The 21,879-nt window shown below is 43.5% G+C and overlaps 1 protein-coding gene across 3 annotated transcripts in view; it reads left to right on the top strand.

Annotated features, from left to right (window-relative positions):
- Positions 1-21,879, top strand: part of BZW2 (basic leucine zipper and W2 domains 2) — a 201,782-nt gene that overhangs the window by 120,653 nt on the left and 59,250 nt on the right. For all 3 annotated transcript variants that reach the window (XM_033930967.1, XM_033930966.1, XM_033930968.1), the window contains 2 exons: positions 7,132-7,235; positions 13,748-13,813. In XM_033930967.1, coding sequence (XP_033786858.1) covers positions 7,132-7,235; positions 13,748-13,813 — 170 coding nt within the window. The remainder of the gene's footprint in view (positions 1-7,131; positions 7,236-13,747; positions 13,814-21,879) is intronic.

Here is a 21,879-nt window from a genome sequence, read left to right as displayed (position 1 = left end):
ATCTTCGCATGCTCAAGGCCTTCTAGTTCTCACCCTCTCCGAGGTTCTCAGAGCTCCAAGAATCTCATGGGAATCTCGGTGAGGGTGAGAGCCAGAAGGCCTTGAGCATGCGCAGATGCTCAAGGCCCCGCAGCAGCCCAGCATAGAAACAGCGGCAGGCACTTTCAGCACCAGCGCACAGATGGTAAGCACATGGCTGGTCAGTGGGAGGAGGAGGTGGACAGCAGCACTGATCTGGGTCGCGAAGGGAGAGAACAGCGCTGGTGGCCTCAGGGGAGAAGCGAAACCGGTTCCCGTGGTGTGGTAGCAGCTCGCTTATCAAGTCAATGCTCGGTTTGTGAGTTAAAGTTTGCTTGAGTGTTTTGCTCGTCTTGCCAAACACTCGCAAGCTGCGTTACTCGCAAACCGAAGTTTGACTGTATATTTGTTTCTCACCATCAGCACTTTTTTTAAAATATTCTTTATTCATTTTGAAAACTTACAGCAAGCGTAAAGGAATATATCATTAGTAACAACAATAACACTTGTAATTCTCATATAATTCTACAAACATAAAAATTGTATCCCATCCCACCCACCTTCTTTCAAATATTATAATCAATTATATCATAAATATTATATAAACACATAATATAGTGAAATTTCCAGAAAAACTCCCTCCCACCCCCCAATGTGTACATATATTCATCCAAGGAAAATGATGTTTACTCCTTACAATATCGTTCCAATGGCCCCCAGATCTTTATAAAATTATTATAGTTCCCTTTCTGTATTGCATCTTAAAGTTGCATGGGCTTCCTCTCACTTGCAGTTAAATGTGGAAAATTGATAAGAAATCTCCTCCTGAAAACCTTCTATGCTACCCGACCTGGTAAATTTTTGGCATTAGAAACATCTTTTGTTTTTGTGCATTGCAACACTTTCATTTATGTATTATGAAGGAATACTTACTGACCTCATTAACATCCTTTGAAATACATTTCAATACAAAATGTGACCATCTTTATTGCCCATGTTAACATCGATACTCAAGCCCTCTGAGCATTTGGTGCTGTATAATGTGTACGCAAAACTAGTGCTGACTGCATGTTAATGCTGGTGATAGTTTTGAGCATCAGCCCCTCAGAGTGATACTAGGTATTGTAATTGGCAGTCATATGGCAGGACTGCCCTACAGATTCTCCTGCTAGGGAATACAGGAAGTGACTCTGGAATAGGAAGTGCCTGTTCCAGAGAGATGAACAAGGGGGTGTTGGGTTCTTAGGTGTCCCCAGTGGGGCTTCAGCATTCATAAGAACATAAGAATTGCCGCGGTTGGGTCAGACCAGCATTGTGCCCAGCAGTCCGCTCATGCGGCGGCCATTGGTCAAAGACCAGCGCCCTAACTGAGACTAGTCCTACCTGCATACGTTCTTGTTCAGCAGGAACTTGTCTAACTTTGTCTTGAATCCCTGGAGGGTGTTTTCCCCTACGACAGACTCCAGAAGAGCATTCCAGCTTTCTACCACTCTCTGAGTGAAGAAGAACTTTCTTACATTTGTACGGAATCTATCCCCTTGCAATTTTAGAGAGTGCCCTCTCGTTCTCCCTACCTTGGAGAGGGTGAACAACCTGTCCTTATCTACTAAGTCTATTCAGTACTTGAATGTTTCGATCATGTCCCCTCTCAATCTCCTCTGTTCGAGGGAGAAAAGGCCCAGTTTCTCTGATCTTTCACTATATGGCAACTCTTCCAGCCCCTTAACCATCTTAGTCGCCCTTCTCTTGACCCTTTCAAGTAGCATCATGTCCTTCTTCATGTACGGCGATCAATGCTGGACGCAGTACTCCAAATGAGGGCACACCATGGCCTGGTACAGTGGCATGATAACCTTCTCCGATCTGTTTGTGATCCCCTTCTTTATCATTCTTAGCATTCTGTTCGCCCTTTTTGCCGCCGCCGCAGATTGCATGGACGGCTTCATCGATTTGTCGATCATAACTCCCCAAGTCTATTTCCTGGAAGGTCTCTCCAAGTACCGCCCCAGACATCCTATATTTGTGCATGAGATTTTTGTTACCTACATACATTGTTGAAGAGGCAGAGGATTAAGAGTTATTTTCTCTGGAAGAGTCTTGATTTTCTTTCCTGAGGGTCATGAGGATAATCTCAGGAAAGGCTTCTGTTGTCCTTTTATAAGAAAGGGTGAGAACTTTGTATGGGGCAGGAGGCTGTCGTAATTTTATGGGGATTGTTGAGGGGGAAGAAATCCCCTACTAACCAGCCTTTTTTTTCATTTTCAGACGACTAATCTAGGGGATTCCAGTCCATGGCCTATGTAAGAACTTAAGAATAGCTTTACTGGGTCAGACCAAGGTCCATCAAGCCCAGCAGCCCGTTCTCACGGTGGCCAATCCAGGTCAATAGTACCTGGCCAAAACCCAGCGTGTAGCAATATTCCACGCTAACTTGTCTTTCTCAATAACAAACTATGGAGTTTTCTTCCAGGAACTTGGCCAAATCTTTCTTAAAACCAGCTACGCTATCCGCTCTTACCACATCCTCTGGCAATGCGTTCCAGAGTTTCACTATTCTCTGAGTGAAAAAAAATTTCCTCCAATTGGTTTTAAAAGTATTTCCCTGTGACTTCAAGTGTCCCCTAGTCTTTCTAATTTTTGACAGAGTGAAAAATTGATCCACTTGTACCTGTTCTACTCCACTCAGGATTTTGTAGACTTCAATCATATCTCCCCTCAGCCGTCTCTTTTCCAAGCTGAAGAGTCCTAACTGATTTAGTCTTTCCTCATACGAGAGGAGTTCATTCCCCTTTACCATCTTGGTCGCTCTTCTTTGAACCTTTTCTAGAGCCCCACTATATCTTTCTTGAGATAAGGAGACCACAATTGAATGCAATACTCCAGATGAGGTCACATCATGGAGCTATACAGGAGCTATACTTAGTCTTGTTAACCATCCCTTTTTTAAATAATTCCTAGCATCCTATTTGCTTTTTTGGCCGCCGCCACACATTGGGCTGAAGATTTCATCGTATTGTCTACAATGACACCCAGATCCTTTTCTTGGGTGCTAATCCCAAAGGAGGACCCTAGCATCTGGTAACTGTGATTTAGGTTATTCTTCCCAATGTGCATCACTTTGCATTTGTCCACATTAAATTTCATCTGCCATTTGGACACCCAGTCTTCCAATTTCCTAAGGTCCGACTGCAACTTTTCACAATCTGCATGCGTTTTAACAATTTTGAACAGTTTAGCGTCATCTGCAGATTTAATCACCTCACTCGTTGTTCCAATTTCCAGATCATTTATAAATAAGTTAAATAGCACCGGTCCCAGTACAGACCCCTGTGGCACTTCACTGTTTACTCTCCTCCATTGAGAAAAATGACAATTTAACCCTACCCTCTGTTTTCTATCCAATAACCAATTCCTAATCCACAACTGAACTTTGCCACCTATCCCATGACACTTTAATTTTCTCAGGAGCCTCTCGTAAGGAACTTTATCAAAAGCTTTCTAAAAATCTAGCTATACTATATCAACCGGCTCACCTTTATCCACATGTTTATTCACACCTTCAAAGAAGTCAAGCAAATTTGTGAGGCAAGATCTCCCTCGGCTGAACCCATGCTGACTCTGTCTCATTAAATCATACTTGTCTACGTGTTCCACAATTTTATTTTTTATAATCATTTCTACCATTTTGCCCGGCACCAAAGTGAGGCTTGCCAGTCTGTAATTTTCCGGATCTCTCCTGGAGCCCTTTTTAAAAATCAGCGAAACATTGGTCACCCTCCAATCTTCAGGTACTACAGATGATTTTAGCAACAGGTTACAGATCACTAACAGCAGGTCAGCAATTTCATTTTTTAGTTATTTTAATACCCTGAGATGCATGGTGATTTATCACTTTTTAACTTGTCAATTTGGGTCAGTACATCTTCCAGATTTACCGTGATTTTTTTCAGTTCCTCCGCATCATCATCCTTGAATACCATTTCCAGTTTAGTTAGATCTCTTACATCTTCTTCCTTAAAAACTGAAACAAAGAACTCATTCAGTCTTTCCGCTATGGCCTTATCCTCCCTGAGTGCCCCTTTCGCTCCTTGATCATCTAACAGTCCCACAGATTCCCTCACAGGTTTTCTGCTTCTGATGTACCTAAAAAAATTGCTATGAGTTTTTGCCTCTTTTGCAAGTTTTTCTTCATATTCTTTCTTAGCTGTCTTTATCAATGCTTTGCATCTAACTTGCCAGTGGTTGTGTTTCTTCTTATTTTCTTCTTTTGGATACTTTTTCCATTCTTTAAAGGATGTTTTTTTGGCTCTAATAGCCTCTTTTACTTCACCTTTTAACCATGCCGGCTCTTGTTTCCTCTTCTTTCCACCTTTGCTGATACATGGAAACATAGAAACATAGAAATAGACGGCAGATAAGGGCCACGGCCCATCAAGTCTGCCCACTCCTATGACCCTCCCTATCTATCTTTGCGGATAGATCCCACATGTTTGTCCCATTTGGCCTTAAAATCTGGCACGCTTCTGGCCTCAATAACCTGAAGTGGAAGACTATTCCAGCGATCAACCACCCTTTCGGTGAAGAAGAACTTCCTAGTGTCACCGTGCAGTTTCCCGCCCCTGATTTTCCACTGATGCCCCCTTGTTGCCGCGGGAATACATCTGGTCTGGGCTTCCACAACGGTATTTTTAAATAACATCTATGCCTGGTTTACAGTTCTAACTTTTGCAACTGATCCTTTTAACTTCTTTTTAATCATTTTCCTCATTTTATCATAGTTGCCCTTTCAAAAATTAAACGCCCCTACAGTAAATTTCTTTTGTGACGTTACTCCCAGTATCAGCTCAAATTTGATCACATTATGATCACTGTTTCCCAGCGGACCTAACACAGTTAACTCCTGTACTATGTCTTGCATTCCACTAAGAACCAAATCTAAAATAGCACCCCCTCTTGTTGGTTCCCAGACCAATTGCTCCAAGAAGCAGTCATTTATGACATCTAGGAATTTTACCTCCCTGGCACTCGCCGATGTAACATTTAACCAGTCAATATTGGGGTAATTGAAATCACCCATTATGATAGATTATGGAATGTTTTACCATGCCCTTGGTAAATGTATTGTATAGCATAGCATATGAACTACATTTTGAACATGTATGTGACAACTTTTTAGGCTCACACCTTTTTCATCTCAAGCTTTATTCCCAAAGTACTGTTTGTTTTTTTTAATCTAACTATATGGCATTACAGTTGTTTGTACCTAATTGTTTTACTGGCCCATTCCCAAAGTTTTGCAAGCCAAATCTATGATTGACTAATATTGTATTATAAAGTGGCTGAACATGCTTATCACTTCAATCACTGAAGCTTTCCCAGGGCTCAGTGAAAATGTCAAAAATTGTTTTTAATAGGGTGACTCATAAAGGCAGTAATGTTTATCATAATCTAAATCCAGAATTGAATTGGTAAGTGTTTACTCTGGCGTAAGGTATTTGTGAGCTAAAGGTCTAATATTATCTCCTCAGATAAGACAGCATCTGCTAGAATGCATTTCGAAGAGCATCTGTGATACCCAAGGCACCTCATTATCATATATCTGGCTTTAAGTCTGAACCTGTCCTGTGTGGTTACTTTTCTTTTGAAGCAGAGGAATAGAGCAGCAGGTAGCTAGGCACACAAAGCACTTTGACATCTTTTTGATATGTGGTGCTATACAAGTTAAAAATCAAAGCTATGGTTTTAGGGAATGGCCCCAATTTAGTTTTCCACAAATAGACCACTTTTGATGCTTGTATATTTTTAACAACTCTTCAAACCATGTAGTTGGGTCAAACTACCGCACAGTCAAAACTAAGCATATGCCTTGGGTGCATATCTTTAGAGGGCCACTGTGCCAGTTCAGTGGTTTCCAAACAGTGGGCCCAGATATCAGTTGCCAACTGGCAGAGAGAAGTTTGAACATGGGTAAAACAAAAGCCACTACTCATGAAGGTCTTTCTGTCCTCCATGTCCTTTATATGTTAGACTCAAGCCAGCAGGAGGAGTTTAAATGTAATGCTTCTTACCTACTGCTAGATTTTCTCTGGAACTGTGCAGGGCAAATAGTCTCAGAAGACCTATCCACCCAGTAGGGTTTTAACATGAGAGGAAACCACAGCTTCCTTTTCCTCTCCGTACTGTTAACTTGTCCATATTATGAATGTCCCACATTCTTTATAACCATTTAGTCAACGATGGAAGGTTAACTTGCCTCCATGAAGAGACTGTTGAGCCTAAGTATCCCAAACTTTGTTATGTTATCTGTAATCTTATATCCTTATGAACTGCAAAGGATCTTAATTAAACATTGCCCCTGTGCAACTAAGTTGCCCCTAAGCCAATGTTTAATTCAGATCATTTGTGGTTCTTAAAATAGCTACCTATAGGTTCAACAAAAATATATCTGGATCCTATGAAATTTCTATTTCCAGCATCCACTTAATCCTATTTATACTGATTTAAATTTGTTGGTAACCCTACTATGGTTATTGTTATGGTTATCTTTATTTGACATACTGCAAATATCAAAGTGGTTTATAATTCATTGAAGAGTATCCTGAGGTTCCCTGAGATATAGTTCCCTACATTCTACTCTTCCTCCTGCACTGGGCTGCCAGCCCTGGGAAATAACATCATAGCCTACTGGCGGTCATGTACTAACAGTAAACTATTTTGTAACTGTTTTCTTGTACACAAATCACTATGCCTTTAATTATATAAAAAGCACCAAAAAGTGCACACACAATTTTGGTTGCATATCCAAATTTATCACCAGCAGCCTCAGGGCAATGGGTCCTAAAGCACCAGTGACAAGAAACTCTTAGGATGCCTAAGTGGAGGTGCCTTTCGACGCCTAACAAAGCATATCTGAAAAGTGGGTGTGGTTAGGGGCAGAGAATAGGTATGGTTGACTTGGGTGTTTCTAGGTGCCTGAGTTAGGTGCAGGTATATTAGGCCCGGGAAAACCTGGCCTAATATACCTGCACCTACCTCGGGAAGTATGTAGTGAGTCACTCTCTGACTTTTTGTCCAGCACCTTTGTGTGAATGATGCAGTGCTCTTTGCTTTCAGCCCCTGGAGGGACACGCATAGATGATGGTGACAATGCCAAGGTGACCAAGCACTGTGTATTCGCTGCAAATGAAGACTATGACACCATCAGAAACTATGCTCAGGTAGGAGTGGGAAAACTGTGAATGAAAGGTGGAGGAAAGGAGGAAACCCTTCCCTTTTCTAAATCAGTAAAAAAGGTAATCCTGGGTTTCAATGATTGTTTCAGTGACAATACTGTGGGCATGGAATAGTCTCCCGGAAGAAGTGGTGGAGACAGAGACTGTCTGAATTCAAGAAAGCCTGGAATAGGCACGTAGGATCTCTCAGAGAGAGGAAGAGATAATGATTACTGCAGATGGGCAGACTGGATGGGCCATTTGGCCTTCATATTTCTATGTTTCTATGTTTGATTCCCACTTCAGATCTTCCATTCCACAAGCTAGATAGAACTGGGGATTCTACAGCTGCATTATGTACAAACCTTTAGAAGAAGGTGCTCATATCATCACTCAATAGCAGCATCTGGTGAATGGATTAGGACTTGTTATTGTTTCAAGTTTCAAGTTTATTAAAATATTTTTTCAACCGCTTATTCAAATTTCTAAGCGGCTTACAATTAAAAAATTTCTTAAGAACACATATTGCAGGGTTTTGAAAAGATCCCTAGTATGTGGCCCCCTAATCCAGGGACTGTGAGGTGGCCTAACCATTAGACAAGACTAGGCAGTCACTTAGGAAAGCAACTTCCATAGGTGAAGCAAAGAGCAGTCATAATCAAAGCAAAACAATAGGCCCTGACAACCACATAACTCAAAAGAACCACTGGCATGCAGGAAGGGGGATAGAAAATTTTGAAATAATTCATTTACCTGGATTAGGGAGTCTTTGACTAAGGCGTGCTAGCCAATTTAGCACACACTAAATATTAACGCGTCCATAGAATATAATGGGCGCGTTAGCATTTAGAGTGCGCTAATATTTAGCACGCGCTAAATCAGTTAGTGTGCCTTAGTAAAAGGACCCCTAAATGATATTTGGAAATGTCCTTCATTGTGAGAGAATGTGTGTGTGAGTGTATGTATCTGTATCTGTGTCTATGTGTGTGTGTGAATATAACTTTAATACAGTGGTACCTCGGTTTACAAGTGCACCAGTTTGCGAGTGTTTTGCAAGACGAGCAAAATATTTGCAAAATCGGCACCTCGGAAACCGAGCGTGGCTCAATTTACGAGCGCCCCCCCGCGATCCGGCACCCTCCCCCCATGATCCGGCACCCCCCCCGACACGATCCGGCAACCCTCCCTCGCCGCGATTGGGCACCCCCCCCGACGCTTCATACCGTCATCCGGGCACCGGCATGTCCTGTGCTTGGTGCCGGTGCCCAAAGATCGACCTCCTCTTCTGCTGGGCCTTGAGCATCTGTGCATGCTCAAGGCCTGCGAGTTCAGGGTTCTGAATGTGAATTTGCAGGCCTTGAGCATGCGCAGATGCTCAAGACCCAGCAGAAGAGGAGGCCGATCTTCGGGTACCAGCACCAAGCACAGGACATGCCGGTGCCAGTGCCCAGATGACGGTATGAAGCGTCAGGGGGTGCCCAATTGCAGTGGAGGGGTGCCCAATCGCATCGGGGGGGGTGCCAGATCACGTCAGGGGGTGCCGGATCGTGGGGGGGAGGGTGCCAGATCGCAGGGGTGGGCCTTCGGGGGGAGCAATGCCGGTTCTCGGGGGGGGGGAGGGGAACGTATCAAAGCGAGTTTCCATTATTTCCTATGGGGATACTCGCTTTGATAAACAAGCATTTTGGATTACGAGCATGCTCTTGGAACGGATTATGCTCGTCTTTTTTTTTTTTTTCACTTTTTATTTACAAAAATTTCAAACATAAAGATAAGTAAATACAATACTTAACAAGTAATAGGTAGCTTAAGAAAATAACAACAACAAAAGAAAGAAATAACGTTATCTAGATGGTATCAATCCAGATCCTACCTCTTCCAAAAACCACCCTCCAATCTTCAGGTACTACAGATGATTTTAGTGACATGTTACAGATCACTAACAGCAGGTCAACAATTTCATATTTGAGTTCTTTTAGTATCCTGGAATGTATACCATCCAGTCCAGGTGATTTATCACTTTTTAACTTGTCAGTTTGGCTTAATATATCTTCCAGATTCACTGAGATTTTTTTCAGTTCCTCCGCATTATCACCCTTGAAAACCATTAATGGTTCAGGTAGATCTCTTACATGTTCTTCTGTAAAGACTGAAGCAAAGAATTCATTCAGTCTCCCTGCTATGGCCTTATCCTCCCTGAGCACCCCTTTTGCTCCTTAATCATCTAACAGTCCCAAGGATTCCCTCAAAGGTTTTCTGCTTCTTATGTACTTGAAAAATTGTTACAATGAGTTTTTGCCTCTTTGGCAAGTTTCTCTTTATATTCTTTCTTAGCTTTGCATCTAACTTGCCAGTGCTTATGTCTTGGATCCTTTTTCTATTCTTTAAATGATGTTTTTTGGCTCCAATAACCTCTTTCACTTCACTTTTAACCATGATAGCACTCATTTTCTCTTCTTTCCTTCATTCACAATTAACTAGGGATAGTTTCTTCTATTATATAACATTCCAGTTGCCCTAGAGGAACCGGAATGCTTTGCTTTGAGTTTACGGCATGGCTCTTAAACACATGGCCTTGAAGCAAAAGGGCTACTCAGAGGTGGTCATAGCAACTCTCCTATGCTCTAAGAAACCAGCTACAGTGGCAGCCTATGGCCTATGTTCCAGCACTGGTGTACACAGGAGCAAGTGGAACCATTGAGAGTCTCAATGGTTGTAGTCCTAGCATTCCTGCAAGCAATGCTTGAAGGGTCTGGCAGTTGGTTCCTTCAATGTGCAGGTAGCTGTGTTATCCTGCTTTAGGAATTGAGTGGATAGATTTTCTTTAATTTCTCATCCAGATGTAGCCAGATTCTTGAAGGAGGCACTGTGGCTTCATCCCCCATGCAGCAATGGAACTTTAACATTGTTTTATATAGTCTCACTAAGGCCCTGTACAAGCCTTTACAGAAGGCTTCTCTGATGGATCTGACCGTAAAAATGGTTTTCCTAGTGGCCATCACCTCGGCATGAAGAGTCTCAGAATTACAGGCGTTCTCATGCAGAGAGCCATTCCTCAAGCTTACGGAGGCTGGGGTTACACTCCGTTATAGCGCCCTCGTTTTTGCTGAAGGTGGTGTTGGCCTTCCATGGTAATCAGCAAGTGTGGCTTCCCATGGTCCAGGAAAAATTATAAGATATTTGAATTGCTGGATGTTAGGAAAGTTCTCCGTTACCTAGAAGTGATGGGGGAGGAGGGATTTGAGAGTCTGCACTAGTATGTACTGGATATCTGGCCTGTTAGCATACATTTTTTACGCAGGGTCACTTCGTATACTATTTGGCTACCGCATTGGGGAGCTAGGTTCTTATGTTAGGGTACCTATATCAAAGTACAAAAGTGTGTGTGTGAACAAAAATTGCCGTACTACAGTAGGTCCATTATCCACTTCAAGAATAATCAGTGGCTTTCCCCGAGTCTACCTGCTTAATAATAGTTTATGTATATTTTAGTTCAGGAATTTGTCCAAACCTTTATTAAACCCAGAGCCAGATTTAGCCATGCTGAGGCCCAGGGCAGAAATAAGGAGGCCCCCATCCTCCTCCTCCTTGCTTCCTCCCTTAATCTCCTTACCTGCCATTACTACCACACAAAAAACAATTTTAAATGACTTCTTTACACACAAAACATAGACAGGTCCATGATATGCCAATGTGTATGCCCCCCTGACAATTACGCACTAAGGCCCTGATTCTGTATAGGACGCCCAGGAGAGGTGTCCTACACTAAACCCTGATTCTATAACCGGCATCCATGGTACAGACACCGGTTAGAGAATCGGGTTAAATTAGACACAGTAACTACACTTATCGCTGCAAGGGATCTCTCCCTGCTGCAATAAGTATAGCGGCCGCGGCCGCCTGTCCCATTGCCGGCAGGAGGATGCCCAACTCCTCCTGCCGGAAAGCCCGACGACCTCCCGCCCCCAACTAACCTTTAAATGTTGGTCGGCTGGACGGGTCTTGCTGCCGTCCAGCCGACAGGCCCGCCTCGTGGAAATGAGACGGGCCTTCCCCTTCCCGGCCCATCCCCGCTAAATCTAAGGCCTGATTGGCCCAGGCTCTAGAAGCCTGAACCAATCAGGCCTTAGGCATAGCGGGTCCGCCCATCCCCACTAATCCTAAGGCCTGATTGGCCCAGGCTAGGCAGGGCGGACCCACTATGCCCAAGGCCTGATTAGTCCAGGCTTCTAGAGCCTGGGCCAATCAGGCCTTAGATTTAGCGGGGATGGGCCGGGAAGGGGCGAGCCCATCTCATTTCCACGAGGCGGGCCTGTCGGCTGGACGGCAGCAAGACCCGTCCAGCCGACCAACATTTAAAGGTTAGTTGGGGGAGGGAGATTAGTTGGGGTGGGGGGTCGTCGGGCTTTCCGGCAGGAGGAGTTGAACATCCTCCTGTCGGCGATTACGAGTTTGGGGGGGAGGTGGGTTCGGGGTTCCGACAGGAGGAGTTGGGCATCCTCCTGACGGCGATTACGAGTTTGGGGGGAGGAGGGTTCGGGGTTCCGACAGGAGGAGTTGGGCATCCTCCTGCCGGTGATGGGACAGGCGGCCGCGGCCGCTATACTTATCTCCCTGCTGCAATCCCTTGCCGCGATCAGTATAGTGGCCGCGTCTACTTACAATGTAGACCAGCATTTTGCTGGCCTACATTTTAAGCGTCTCTTCCTCTACTAGGGAGACGCGTAGGGCCGCCTAGTTTCGCCTAAGGCTCGCCTAAGGCCTTTAGGCGAGCTTAGGCGTCTTGCGGGCCTCCCTAGGCTCCCAGAGGCGCCTTCAATATAGGCGGCCTGCCTGGGGAGCATTTTTTTTTTAAACGTGCATCCCGATTGGCTGATTAGACAGCTATAGGACGCCTACAGCTGCCTAAAATCGGGACGCACTTTGTAGAATCAGGGCCTAAGCAATTTAGGTGCACTGTTACACACTAACTGCCAATTATTGGTACCAGTCACGTGCATAAGACTACTATTCTATAAATTATACATACTATATAGTTAGTTGCCTATATTTAGGAGCCAGCTTAAAGAATTGCCTATTTTTGTGCTTCATCTGGGTTCACCATAAAAACATCAGGAAATACATATATTTTCTAGACAAAAAAAACCTCACTCAAAGAACATTTTCCACATCCATAACTTATTAAGCTGAAGTGCAAAAGTCACCAGTAAATAAATAAAACACTAATCATCCAATATTTAAACCATGCAAATGGCTGGTTAAATGGCACTTAACTGGTTAACAGGACTCAACAAAGACCTTGGCTTCCTATCACATTACAAGTAATGAATTTTTACTGCTTTGTTTCATTCTTGACATCTCCCCATGTTTCTCTGTCTCTTACCCACCCAAACCTTTTTGTCTTTCACCTTACCTACCCCTTCCTTCTCCTGTGAGACTATCACTGAAATACTTTGATATTTCACTTACATATACTGGCAGTTGTCAACATTTGCTTATTTCCGATCTAAAGAAGAAGGGTTATCTTCGAAAGCTAATCAAGCAATGCTTTGTTAGTCCAATAAAAAAGTATTACCTTTATTCCTTTTGTCTTATTTTTATTTAATTCTATACGAAGGGCCGCTGAAAAATTCTCAGCCAAACCAAAAAATTTGGGGCAGTCTCCATCGAGGGCTATATATTTAGTCCAGTGATTTTCCACTTTTTTTATTACATATTTTTTCTGACAGAATGGCACTAATATCAGGCTTAATCACAAATGAAATCCAGCAAAGTGGAGTTGATGAGCTGGAGCAACCAAGTTTATTATATCACATTAATTAATAAAAACAGTTGCAGCTGGCAATCGTACAGCACTTATTCAGGGCTGGTGCATAGATATGGCCTGGTATTGAATATCAGGGCCTAATTCTGCCCACAATAATTAATGTGTAAAAAAAAAAGCACTGAGCACCCCTGGCTGAATATTGACTGGAAGGCAACTTGCACACATTTGGTTGTGAAGCAACTCATATTTTAGTGCACACTATGTTGAGGTGGTTTTAGGGGGTTTTTTTTTTGCATTAAATTGTATTAGTGTTAGATAATGCTTACTAATTAGCCAAAAATGTATATTATTGCTATAAAATAATTTAGTAAATAGACCCCTTAGATTGTTAGCCATGTGTAGATAGGAAATACCTTTTGTAGTGACCGTCAGCTCAGATTTGGAAAGGCAAATCTAAAATAAAAAATCAGAAGCCTTTAACAATGAAATTAGGTTTTAATTTTATTGCAGCAGTAGTGAAAGGAAATCTAATGATACATAATTATCAAGCAGGCAAGTTAACATCCTGATGAACTTACACCTCCTTAACTCTGAGTAGCATACTAACTATTCAGACTGAAGCAGGGACAAGAGTTCTGACATCGCTCACAGCATTAAATACAGCATGCTATGGTGATGAATTTTAATTGTGCACACGCCCTCACATAGATAATTAAAATGCATTTGCATTTCTATGTCTTCTTATCTTTAGGTCTTCAATAAGCTCATCAGGAGATATAAATATTTGGAAAAAGCTTTTGAAGATGAAATCAAAAAGGTAATGACTTCTTGCTTTTATTGATTGCATCCTCAGTGAACTGAAATAGTATTTCCCTTTATAGCTACTAACGGGGGCGTAAAATGTATTAGAGCAGAAGAGAGCATAGGCACAAACTGATTCAGCAATTATTAAAGTGTGAATTTTAAAAAGGACTCGGTGTACTAGAGTAATGATAGGTCCAACTTGGATAAGCATTTTGAGGTTAATCATCAGCCAGCCATGTGCAGCTAATGTTAACTGGATAGGTTTGTCTGATTAACATTGGGCCTACATTCTGTTTGTCTAAATTTTGTTTGGATATCCATTTGCTCGAACAAAATTTATCCAGCTAATAGGAGGTTTGGCGTACTAACTTCCAAAGTTAGCTGGATAAGCTCTTTGAATATCAACCCTTCACACCTTTATTTACAGAGGACATTGCTGTGGACGAGCCCATTGCAGAAAATAGTTCACTTTAACTCCATTTCTGCTTTCTGTTAATTTCATAAGAATTAAATACTCTGTCATGTAAGCTCCAGAAGATATAAGCTCAGTTCCAGACTCAGGTGTTCTGCTTCTCAGTTTGGTTGGGGCTTAGGATGCTTCTGGAATATCTTTTGGGGCCCCTGGGGAAATGGAGTTCTAATCATTCTTCCTCATTTGTGACCCTCAGCCAGTAGTTTGGCAGCAAGGACTGGGCTAATTGATTTGGGAAGGGGATACATAATAGGGAAGAAACCCTGAGTAATTATGCATAAAGGTGGTTGTGATCATTGTCCAGTGGAGGCCAGTTCCGACTGAGATGCCAAAAAGGACAGGTAGAAACTGCAAGGGAGCTAATATAGATTTGATTAAACAGAGGTTAATATTCAGCATTGAATATACTTATTAATTAGGTCTAACCTAAACATTCTCCAGCTGATATTGAACCTTGGGGGTCAGTGTTTATGCAAAACGTCAGCTGCCATGGTTAAAATAAAATTGGATATTCAGCGCTGGTAGCTGGATACTGGAAAACACCAAGGTTCATAAAAGCTTTTCGACCATTCTGTACCTTTGACAAAATATTATTGATAATATGTTATTGATAATATGGGCAACTTTAAGAAAGGGTGCTAGATGCACATAGTCTCCCAGTAGAGGTGGTGGAGACAAAGACTGTGGGCTCCTTTTACAAAGGTGCGTTAGGCCTTAATGCGCGGAGTAGCGTGCACTAAAATGCCGTGTGCTCTTGAGCAGGTGGTAGTTTTTCGGGTAGCGCACACTAATCCAGTGTGTGCGCTAAAAACGCTAGTGCACCTTTATAAAAGGAGCTCTATGTCTGAATTCAAAAAAGCACGGGAAAGGCATGACGTCTGGTATGAGTTAGTAAGTTTCTTTATCAGTCAATCATTATTATTATTGTTATTTGTGCCCTAATGTCTCTTTATTTTTAATAGTGAACTTGTCGATCTATGTTAAAATACTGAGTTGATTAATCTGCATTGATTAGGTATTCTGATGTCTTAATTTATTCTTTTCATGTCTGCCTTGACATTGTGATTAATTAGTATAACAGTGCTCAATTTTACAGACAATTTAATACATTAGCAATAAATCAATGAATACATGCAAACAAGAAATATTGCTAAATTTGGAGAAATGGGAAATATTTGTTTTGTCCTTGATCTCTGGACAAGGCAGCTATCATTTCTTCTCCATCCCGTTACTATAATGTGCTCATGTAGAGTTTCCAACTAGTGAATGTTTGTGTAGGCAAGAACAGTTTTTTTCATTTTTTTTATTATGATGCAATAAGTGTTCAACATCAGATTCTATAAGAAACATACATAATAATAAAGTACATGACAGCAGTGTATGGTCCATCCAGTCTGCTCAACAAAATGAATGCAGCATAAGGTATGATGCAATACAGCATATGCCTGCTTGAACTTGATTGTTCTTGCCATTTTCAGGGTACAGACCATAAAAGTCATTGAAGCCCCACTCCAGTCCATCCAAATCTGTCAGCCATGATCAGGGCACAGCACTGTATTTGCTTCCCAATTACTGGAGTTGGTATATAAACACTTCCAAGTCTGTTTGGTTCCATACTCTTTCCATATAAGATTCCTTTAAGTTTATCCCAAGCATTTTTGATTTGTTACCATTTTCATCTCCACCACCTCCCTCATATGGGCATTCCAGGTATCTACCACCCTCTCTGTGGAAAAGTATTTCCTGATGTTATTCCTGAGTTGTCGTCGTCGTCGTCCCCCCCCTCCCCCCGGTAACCTCAATTTATATCCTCTAGTTCTACCGCCTTCCTGTCTCTGGAGAAGGTTTGTTTGTATATTAATTAATTAATTTATTCAATTTTCTATACCGTTCTCCCAGGTGAGCTCAGAACGGTTTTTACATGAATTTATTTGGGTACTCGAGCATTTTTCCCTGTCTGTCCCGGCGGGCTCACAATCTATCTAATGTACTTGGGGCAATGGGGAGATTAAGTGACTTGCTCAGGGTAACAAGGAGCAGCATGGGTTTGAACCCACAACCTCAGGGTGCTGAGGCTGTAGCTTTTAACTATTGCCTATATACGTATTTATAAATGAAAATTTTTTTTTCTTAAAAAGAGAGTTTAAAAGAAAATTCATAAAAATAGACAATTGGATCAATGATAGTCTGCAGAATGTGTGAACACCGAGACTAGTTCTAAGGGTGACACCAGCAGACACTTGTGTTCCATGGTCTATCTATGAAGTAAAGATTTTTCAAGTTGGCAATAGCCTATCGGTATTGGGAGAATTTGTGTAATACACTAAATAATTAAAGGTTTTTAGCTTTTAACCACTGCGCCACACTCTTCCCAAATATTTGAATGTCCGTATCATATCACCTCCATCTCTTCTTTCCTTCAGGGTCATCAAGTCTCTTCTCATACATCTTGTTGTGCAAACTCCATACTATTTTCATCGCTTTTCTCTGAACCACTTTTATATCCTTAACTGGATATGGCCTCAAAAACTGAACACTGTATTCCAAGTGAGGCCTCACCAATTAGAGGCTTCAATATCTCCTTTGTTATGCTGGTTATAACCCTCTTTATGCAACCTAGCATCTTTCTGGCCATGGCCATCCCCTTGTCAACTTGTTACCTTGAAATCCTCAGACATCATCACCCCAGATTCCTTTCCTAAGCAATGTTTATCAGTCTTTTCACCTCCTGTCTCATACATCTCCTGTTTCAACCAGATCCTTCAGGGTAGCATATTTCTGGAGTTCATATTTCCACCTTCATCATTAAAGTATTGGCTTTTGCAGACAACCTGCTTTTTACACTAGGAAACCCGCAGTCCTCACTTAATCATTTACTCCAAGCTTTGGGAGAATTCCATTTCTATTCTGGATTCTCTTTGAGCCACCCAAAATCTTTGGCTTTGGCCCTTCCTTCTACTTTATAAGATTCCTGGGTGGGGGAGTTTCCCTTCTCTTGGGCCTGGGACTCTCTTAAATACTTGGAGGTTATTTTGCCGAGAGACCTCATCACGCTTTATGCAAAAAATTTTGATTCTCTTTTTTGTAACACTTTGAACACGCTGAAAATATGGGCATCTTTTAATATGTCCATATCGGGGAGGGTGGCTCTATACAATATGGGGCTCATAATCGAAAGAAAAAAACATCCAAAAACCGGCCTAAGTCGGCACTTGGATGAACACTGTCAAAATACATCCAATTGCCAATAATAAAAACGGGTTTTGGACATATTTCTAAACAACCTAGGCCTTCATAGTGCCACTGAACGACCATCACTAAACGGGGCGTTTCAGGAGGAGTGTCGAGGGCGGGAGTTGGGCGGGACGTGGGCTGGCTTAGACTTAGTCGTACTGCATGTATAACTGAAAGTTATACAGCACAGGATCGACAGAACTTGGACGTTGTGACTTAGACCATTTAAAACCAACTAAGCACTGCAAACACATAATACAGACCCCCACACACTACCCCAGTGATCACTGACCCCCCCCCCCCCATAAAAATATTAATCACAACTTGAAAATTGTGCCTCCAGAACATCATCACCTGGCAGCCTGGCATAGGAAAGCCTAGTCGTGCTGCACAGAGACACCTTAAACCATCTTGGGGGTGGGTTAGGGACCCATAGAGAGGTGGACCCATGCCCATAAGCCCCTGTAATCACTGCATTGATACTGAAACATGTGCACTCCCTTATATATCTCCAAAACCCTTTTTTACTAGCATATAAGTGACTCCTGCAGCCATAAGGGCTATTTGGGTGGTAGATAAGTGGGTCTAGGGGATTCTGGAGGTAGTTTGGGGGGCTCACCATGTCCTATAAGGGAGCTGTAGTGAGATGAAGACATGGCACCCTTTTGTGAAGTTCACAGCAGTGCCCTGTAAGGTACCCCAATATTTAGGTGCCATGTCTGGGTGTTCAGTCCATCACTTTGCAGACCCCTCCCATGTCCAACAGAGCTTGTTCTAGGCGTTTTTGACTTGGATGAAAAGTTGGACGAAAATGTGGTATAAAGACGGACGATTTAGCAGCTTGGATGATTAGATCAACAGGACGTATAGTTAGACGATTTTTGAAATGAAAAAAAATTTGGACGTATTTTTCGAAAATGTGTCCTAAGCTCTTTTTTACTTTGGACGACGTGCGTCTTGGACGAAAACAGACTTAGACGTTCCTTTCGATTATGCCCCTCTAAGGTTCTATTTCCCATATTGTCATACAGATTCCAAGTATTACCTTTATTAATCTCACGCCAGCATGAGTCAAGATTAATTACGGCTCTCCAACAGTATTTGTGGTGTGGACAGAGGGCATGGCTCACATATGCCAGGTCTTGTCTGCCAAAGGAGAGGAGTGGCTATGGGTTGTTAAACATTCAGTGGTATGCCATAGCCTGTCAAATGCGACATATTAATGATTGGTTTAGAGGCACATCTTTTTTTCTCTGACAAACAGTTGAAAATATCTCTTTTGTCCCTATTTCATTTTAGCTATATGCTTCATGTGGCAGCCCCTGCTTTACGTTTGGCGGTATCCATATATCCTATTTTTGCTCTGGCCCGTAGGGCCTGGCGTTGGGTGTGCCGCAACCAGAGTCTCTTCAAATATCTCTCCCTACTTGCCTATTCAGGGTAATAATGATTTTATACAGGGTCTGCAATGTAAAGCTTTTAGACAGTGGAAACTTAAGGGGCTAAAATTAAAAGTAATGTTTGATTTATCAGAATTGTACATTTGATAAGGCTGACTAGGCAAAGCTAATTATTCAAGTTGCTGCTGAGATCTCAAGCCCCTGAATTAATTATACAAAAACAGCAATTGCTCTCAGCCGAGAACTGATCTTCCCTAGAGTCTGAAACACAAATCTCAAAGACCTAGCATGAAAGTTGAGTATATTGTGCAGATGCTCCTTATTTGTTATGTAAATTCATCTTTTGTTGTTTATTCTGTTGCATACCTGTTCTAATTAAAACCTATTGAATATCAAACAATGTGCTTTTCTCTTGAAAGATAAATTTTCAATTAATCTCTTCTTGCACCTCAGCTCTTACTGAGGAAGGCATTCAGTCATGTACTGGAGTATGTATCTTATCCGTGATAAACACTTGTTGCAGAGAAGGAACAGGCTAGCCAACACTGACTGGTCAAAAGCAGACAGTTTTTCAACTGAGCTGTATCCTGCTAAGCAAATGCATGTTGTTGAACAGCCAAAGGCACAACAGAATATGAGCCAACCACCTACCAGGTCTGTTCTACATTTTTTAAGCAAAAAATTTAAATAAGGGGCTTCTTCAGAGTTTTTATTTTTGAGAAACATATACAGTTTTACAAATTAGGTGCTAAAGATTTGCATTCTAAGCCATTATTCCACAATGGAACATTTGTTAGCATAAGGGGCTCATAATCAAAAAATAAATACATCTAAAAACCCGCCTAAATTGGTACTTGGATGATCTAAAATACAAGTCGTCCAAATGCCGATAATCGAAATGGGTTTTAGACGTACCTAAAAATGACTTAGGCCTTGTCAGTGCTGCTGTACAACCAGAGCTAAAAGGGGCTTTTTAGGAGAAGTGGTGAGGGCGGAATTTGGACGGGACGTGGGCTGATCTAAATTTAGTTGTACTGCAAGTATAACCGAAACATTAACGAGGTTGACTGGACGGAACTTGTACGTTGTGACTTAGGCCATGTAAAAACAGATCTACGTGGCAAAACGGTATCCAAAGTGACCACTGCAGACACAAAGTACAGACCCCCCCCACACTGCTCCAGTGATCACTGACACCCCCCCCCCAAACCCCATAAAAATCGTAATAGAAACATACACATCTGTCTCCAGAACATCAGCACCTGGCAGCCTGGCATAGGAAAGCCTAGTAGAGCTGCACAGAGGTGTGGCTTAAGTGATCTTGAGGGTGGGTTAGTGAACCATTAAGAGGAGGACCCAGGCCCATAAGCCACTCTAATCACTGCATTCATGGTGAAACAAGTGCACCCCTCAAAACCCCCAGAACCCTTTTGTATTGTCATATAAGTGGCACCTGCAGTCATACGGGCTATTGGGGTGGTAGACAGGTGAGTCTAGTAGGTTCTGGGGGTGCTTTGGGGGGGCGCACCATGACCTTTAAGTGAGTTGTGGTGAGATGTTTATGTAGCACCCTTTTTGTGAAGTTCACAACAGTGCCCTGTAAGGTACCCCACTACTCTGGTGCAATGTTTGGGTGTCTAGTCTATCACTTTGCTGACCCCGCCCATGTCCAAAAGGTCTTGTTCTGGGCGTTTTTGACTTGGATGAATTGGGTATAATGTAGAGAATGACACGGTGACGGTTTACCCGCGGCCACCGCATTTAGGCCGCGGGTCACCGCCGAAAACGGGGAAGAAAACTAGCAGTCGCTGCGGTGACGGGGACAAGGCCATTCACCGACCGCGGAAACGGTGAACAGGTTTGTCCCCGCGGGCCAATGTACCCCCTTCTAGGAACCGCTATTTACCGCCCGACGCCCGATTCACCCCCCCAGCAGGACCGCTCGCACCCCCACCCCGAACGACCGCTCGCACGCGCTCCCACCCGCACCCGCGATCGGAGCAAGAGGGAGCCCAAGCCCTCTTGCCCGGCCGACTCCCCGACGTCCGATACACCCCCCCCCCCCCGGCCGGACCGCTCGCACCCCCACCCCGAAGGACCGCCGACTTCCCGACAATATCGGGCCAGAAGGGAGCCCAAACCCTCCTGGCCACGGCGACCCCCTAACCCCACCCCGCACTACATTACGGGCAGGAGGGATCCCAGGCCCTCCTGCCCTCGACGCAAACCCCCCTTCCCCCCCAACGACCGCCCCCCCCAAGAACCTCCGACCGCCCCCCCAGCCGACCCGCGACCCCCCTGGCGACCCCCACGACCCCCCCACCCCCCTTCCCCGTACCTTTGGTAGTTGGCCGGACAGACGGGAGCCAAACCCGCCTGTCCGGCAGGCAGCCAACGAAGGAATGAGGCCGGATTGGCCCATCCATCCTAAAGCTCCGCCTACTGGTGGGGCCTAAGGCGCGTGGGCCAATCAGAATAGGCCCTGGAGCCTTAGGTCCCACCTGGGGGCGCGGCCTGAGGCACATGGGCCCAACCCGACCATGTGCCTCAGGCCGCGCCCCCAGGTGGGACCTAAGGCTCCAGGGCCTATTCTGATTGGCCCACGCGCCTTAGGCCCCACCAGTAGGCGGAGCTTTAGGATGGATGGGCCAATCCGGCCTCATTCCTTCGTTGGCTGCCTGCCGGACAGGCGGTTTTGGCTCCCGTCTGTCCGGCCAACTACCAAAGGTACGGGGAAGGAGGGTGGGGGGGTCGTGGGGGTCGCCAGGGGGGTCGCGGGTCGGCTGGGGGGGGGCGGTCGTTGGGGGGGGGGGGGTTTGCGTCGAGGGCAGGAGGGCTGCAGTGCAAACATAAGCCTTTCATTAAGACAATCCTGGTTCGCTTTTCCAAGTTAAAACAATTAGAAAAATATTTCTGGAGTGCTGTAATAAATTAAAATTAATAGTGCTCAGAACCCCCAAGGTAACTTCAGGC

Source organism: Geotrypetes seraphini, chromosome 2 (genome assembly GCF_902459505.1).
Source record: "Geotrypetes seraphini chromosome 2, aGeoSer1.1, whole genome shotgun sequence".
In the NCBI taxonomy this organism is placed as follows: Eukaryota; Metazoa; Chordata; class Amphibia; order Gymnophiona; family Dermophiidae; genus Geotrypetes; species Geotrypetes seraphini.
Note: the sequence above shows the minus strand (reverse complement) of the source record. Positions and strands in the feature narration are given on the sequence as shown.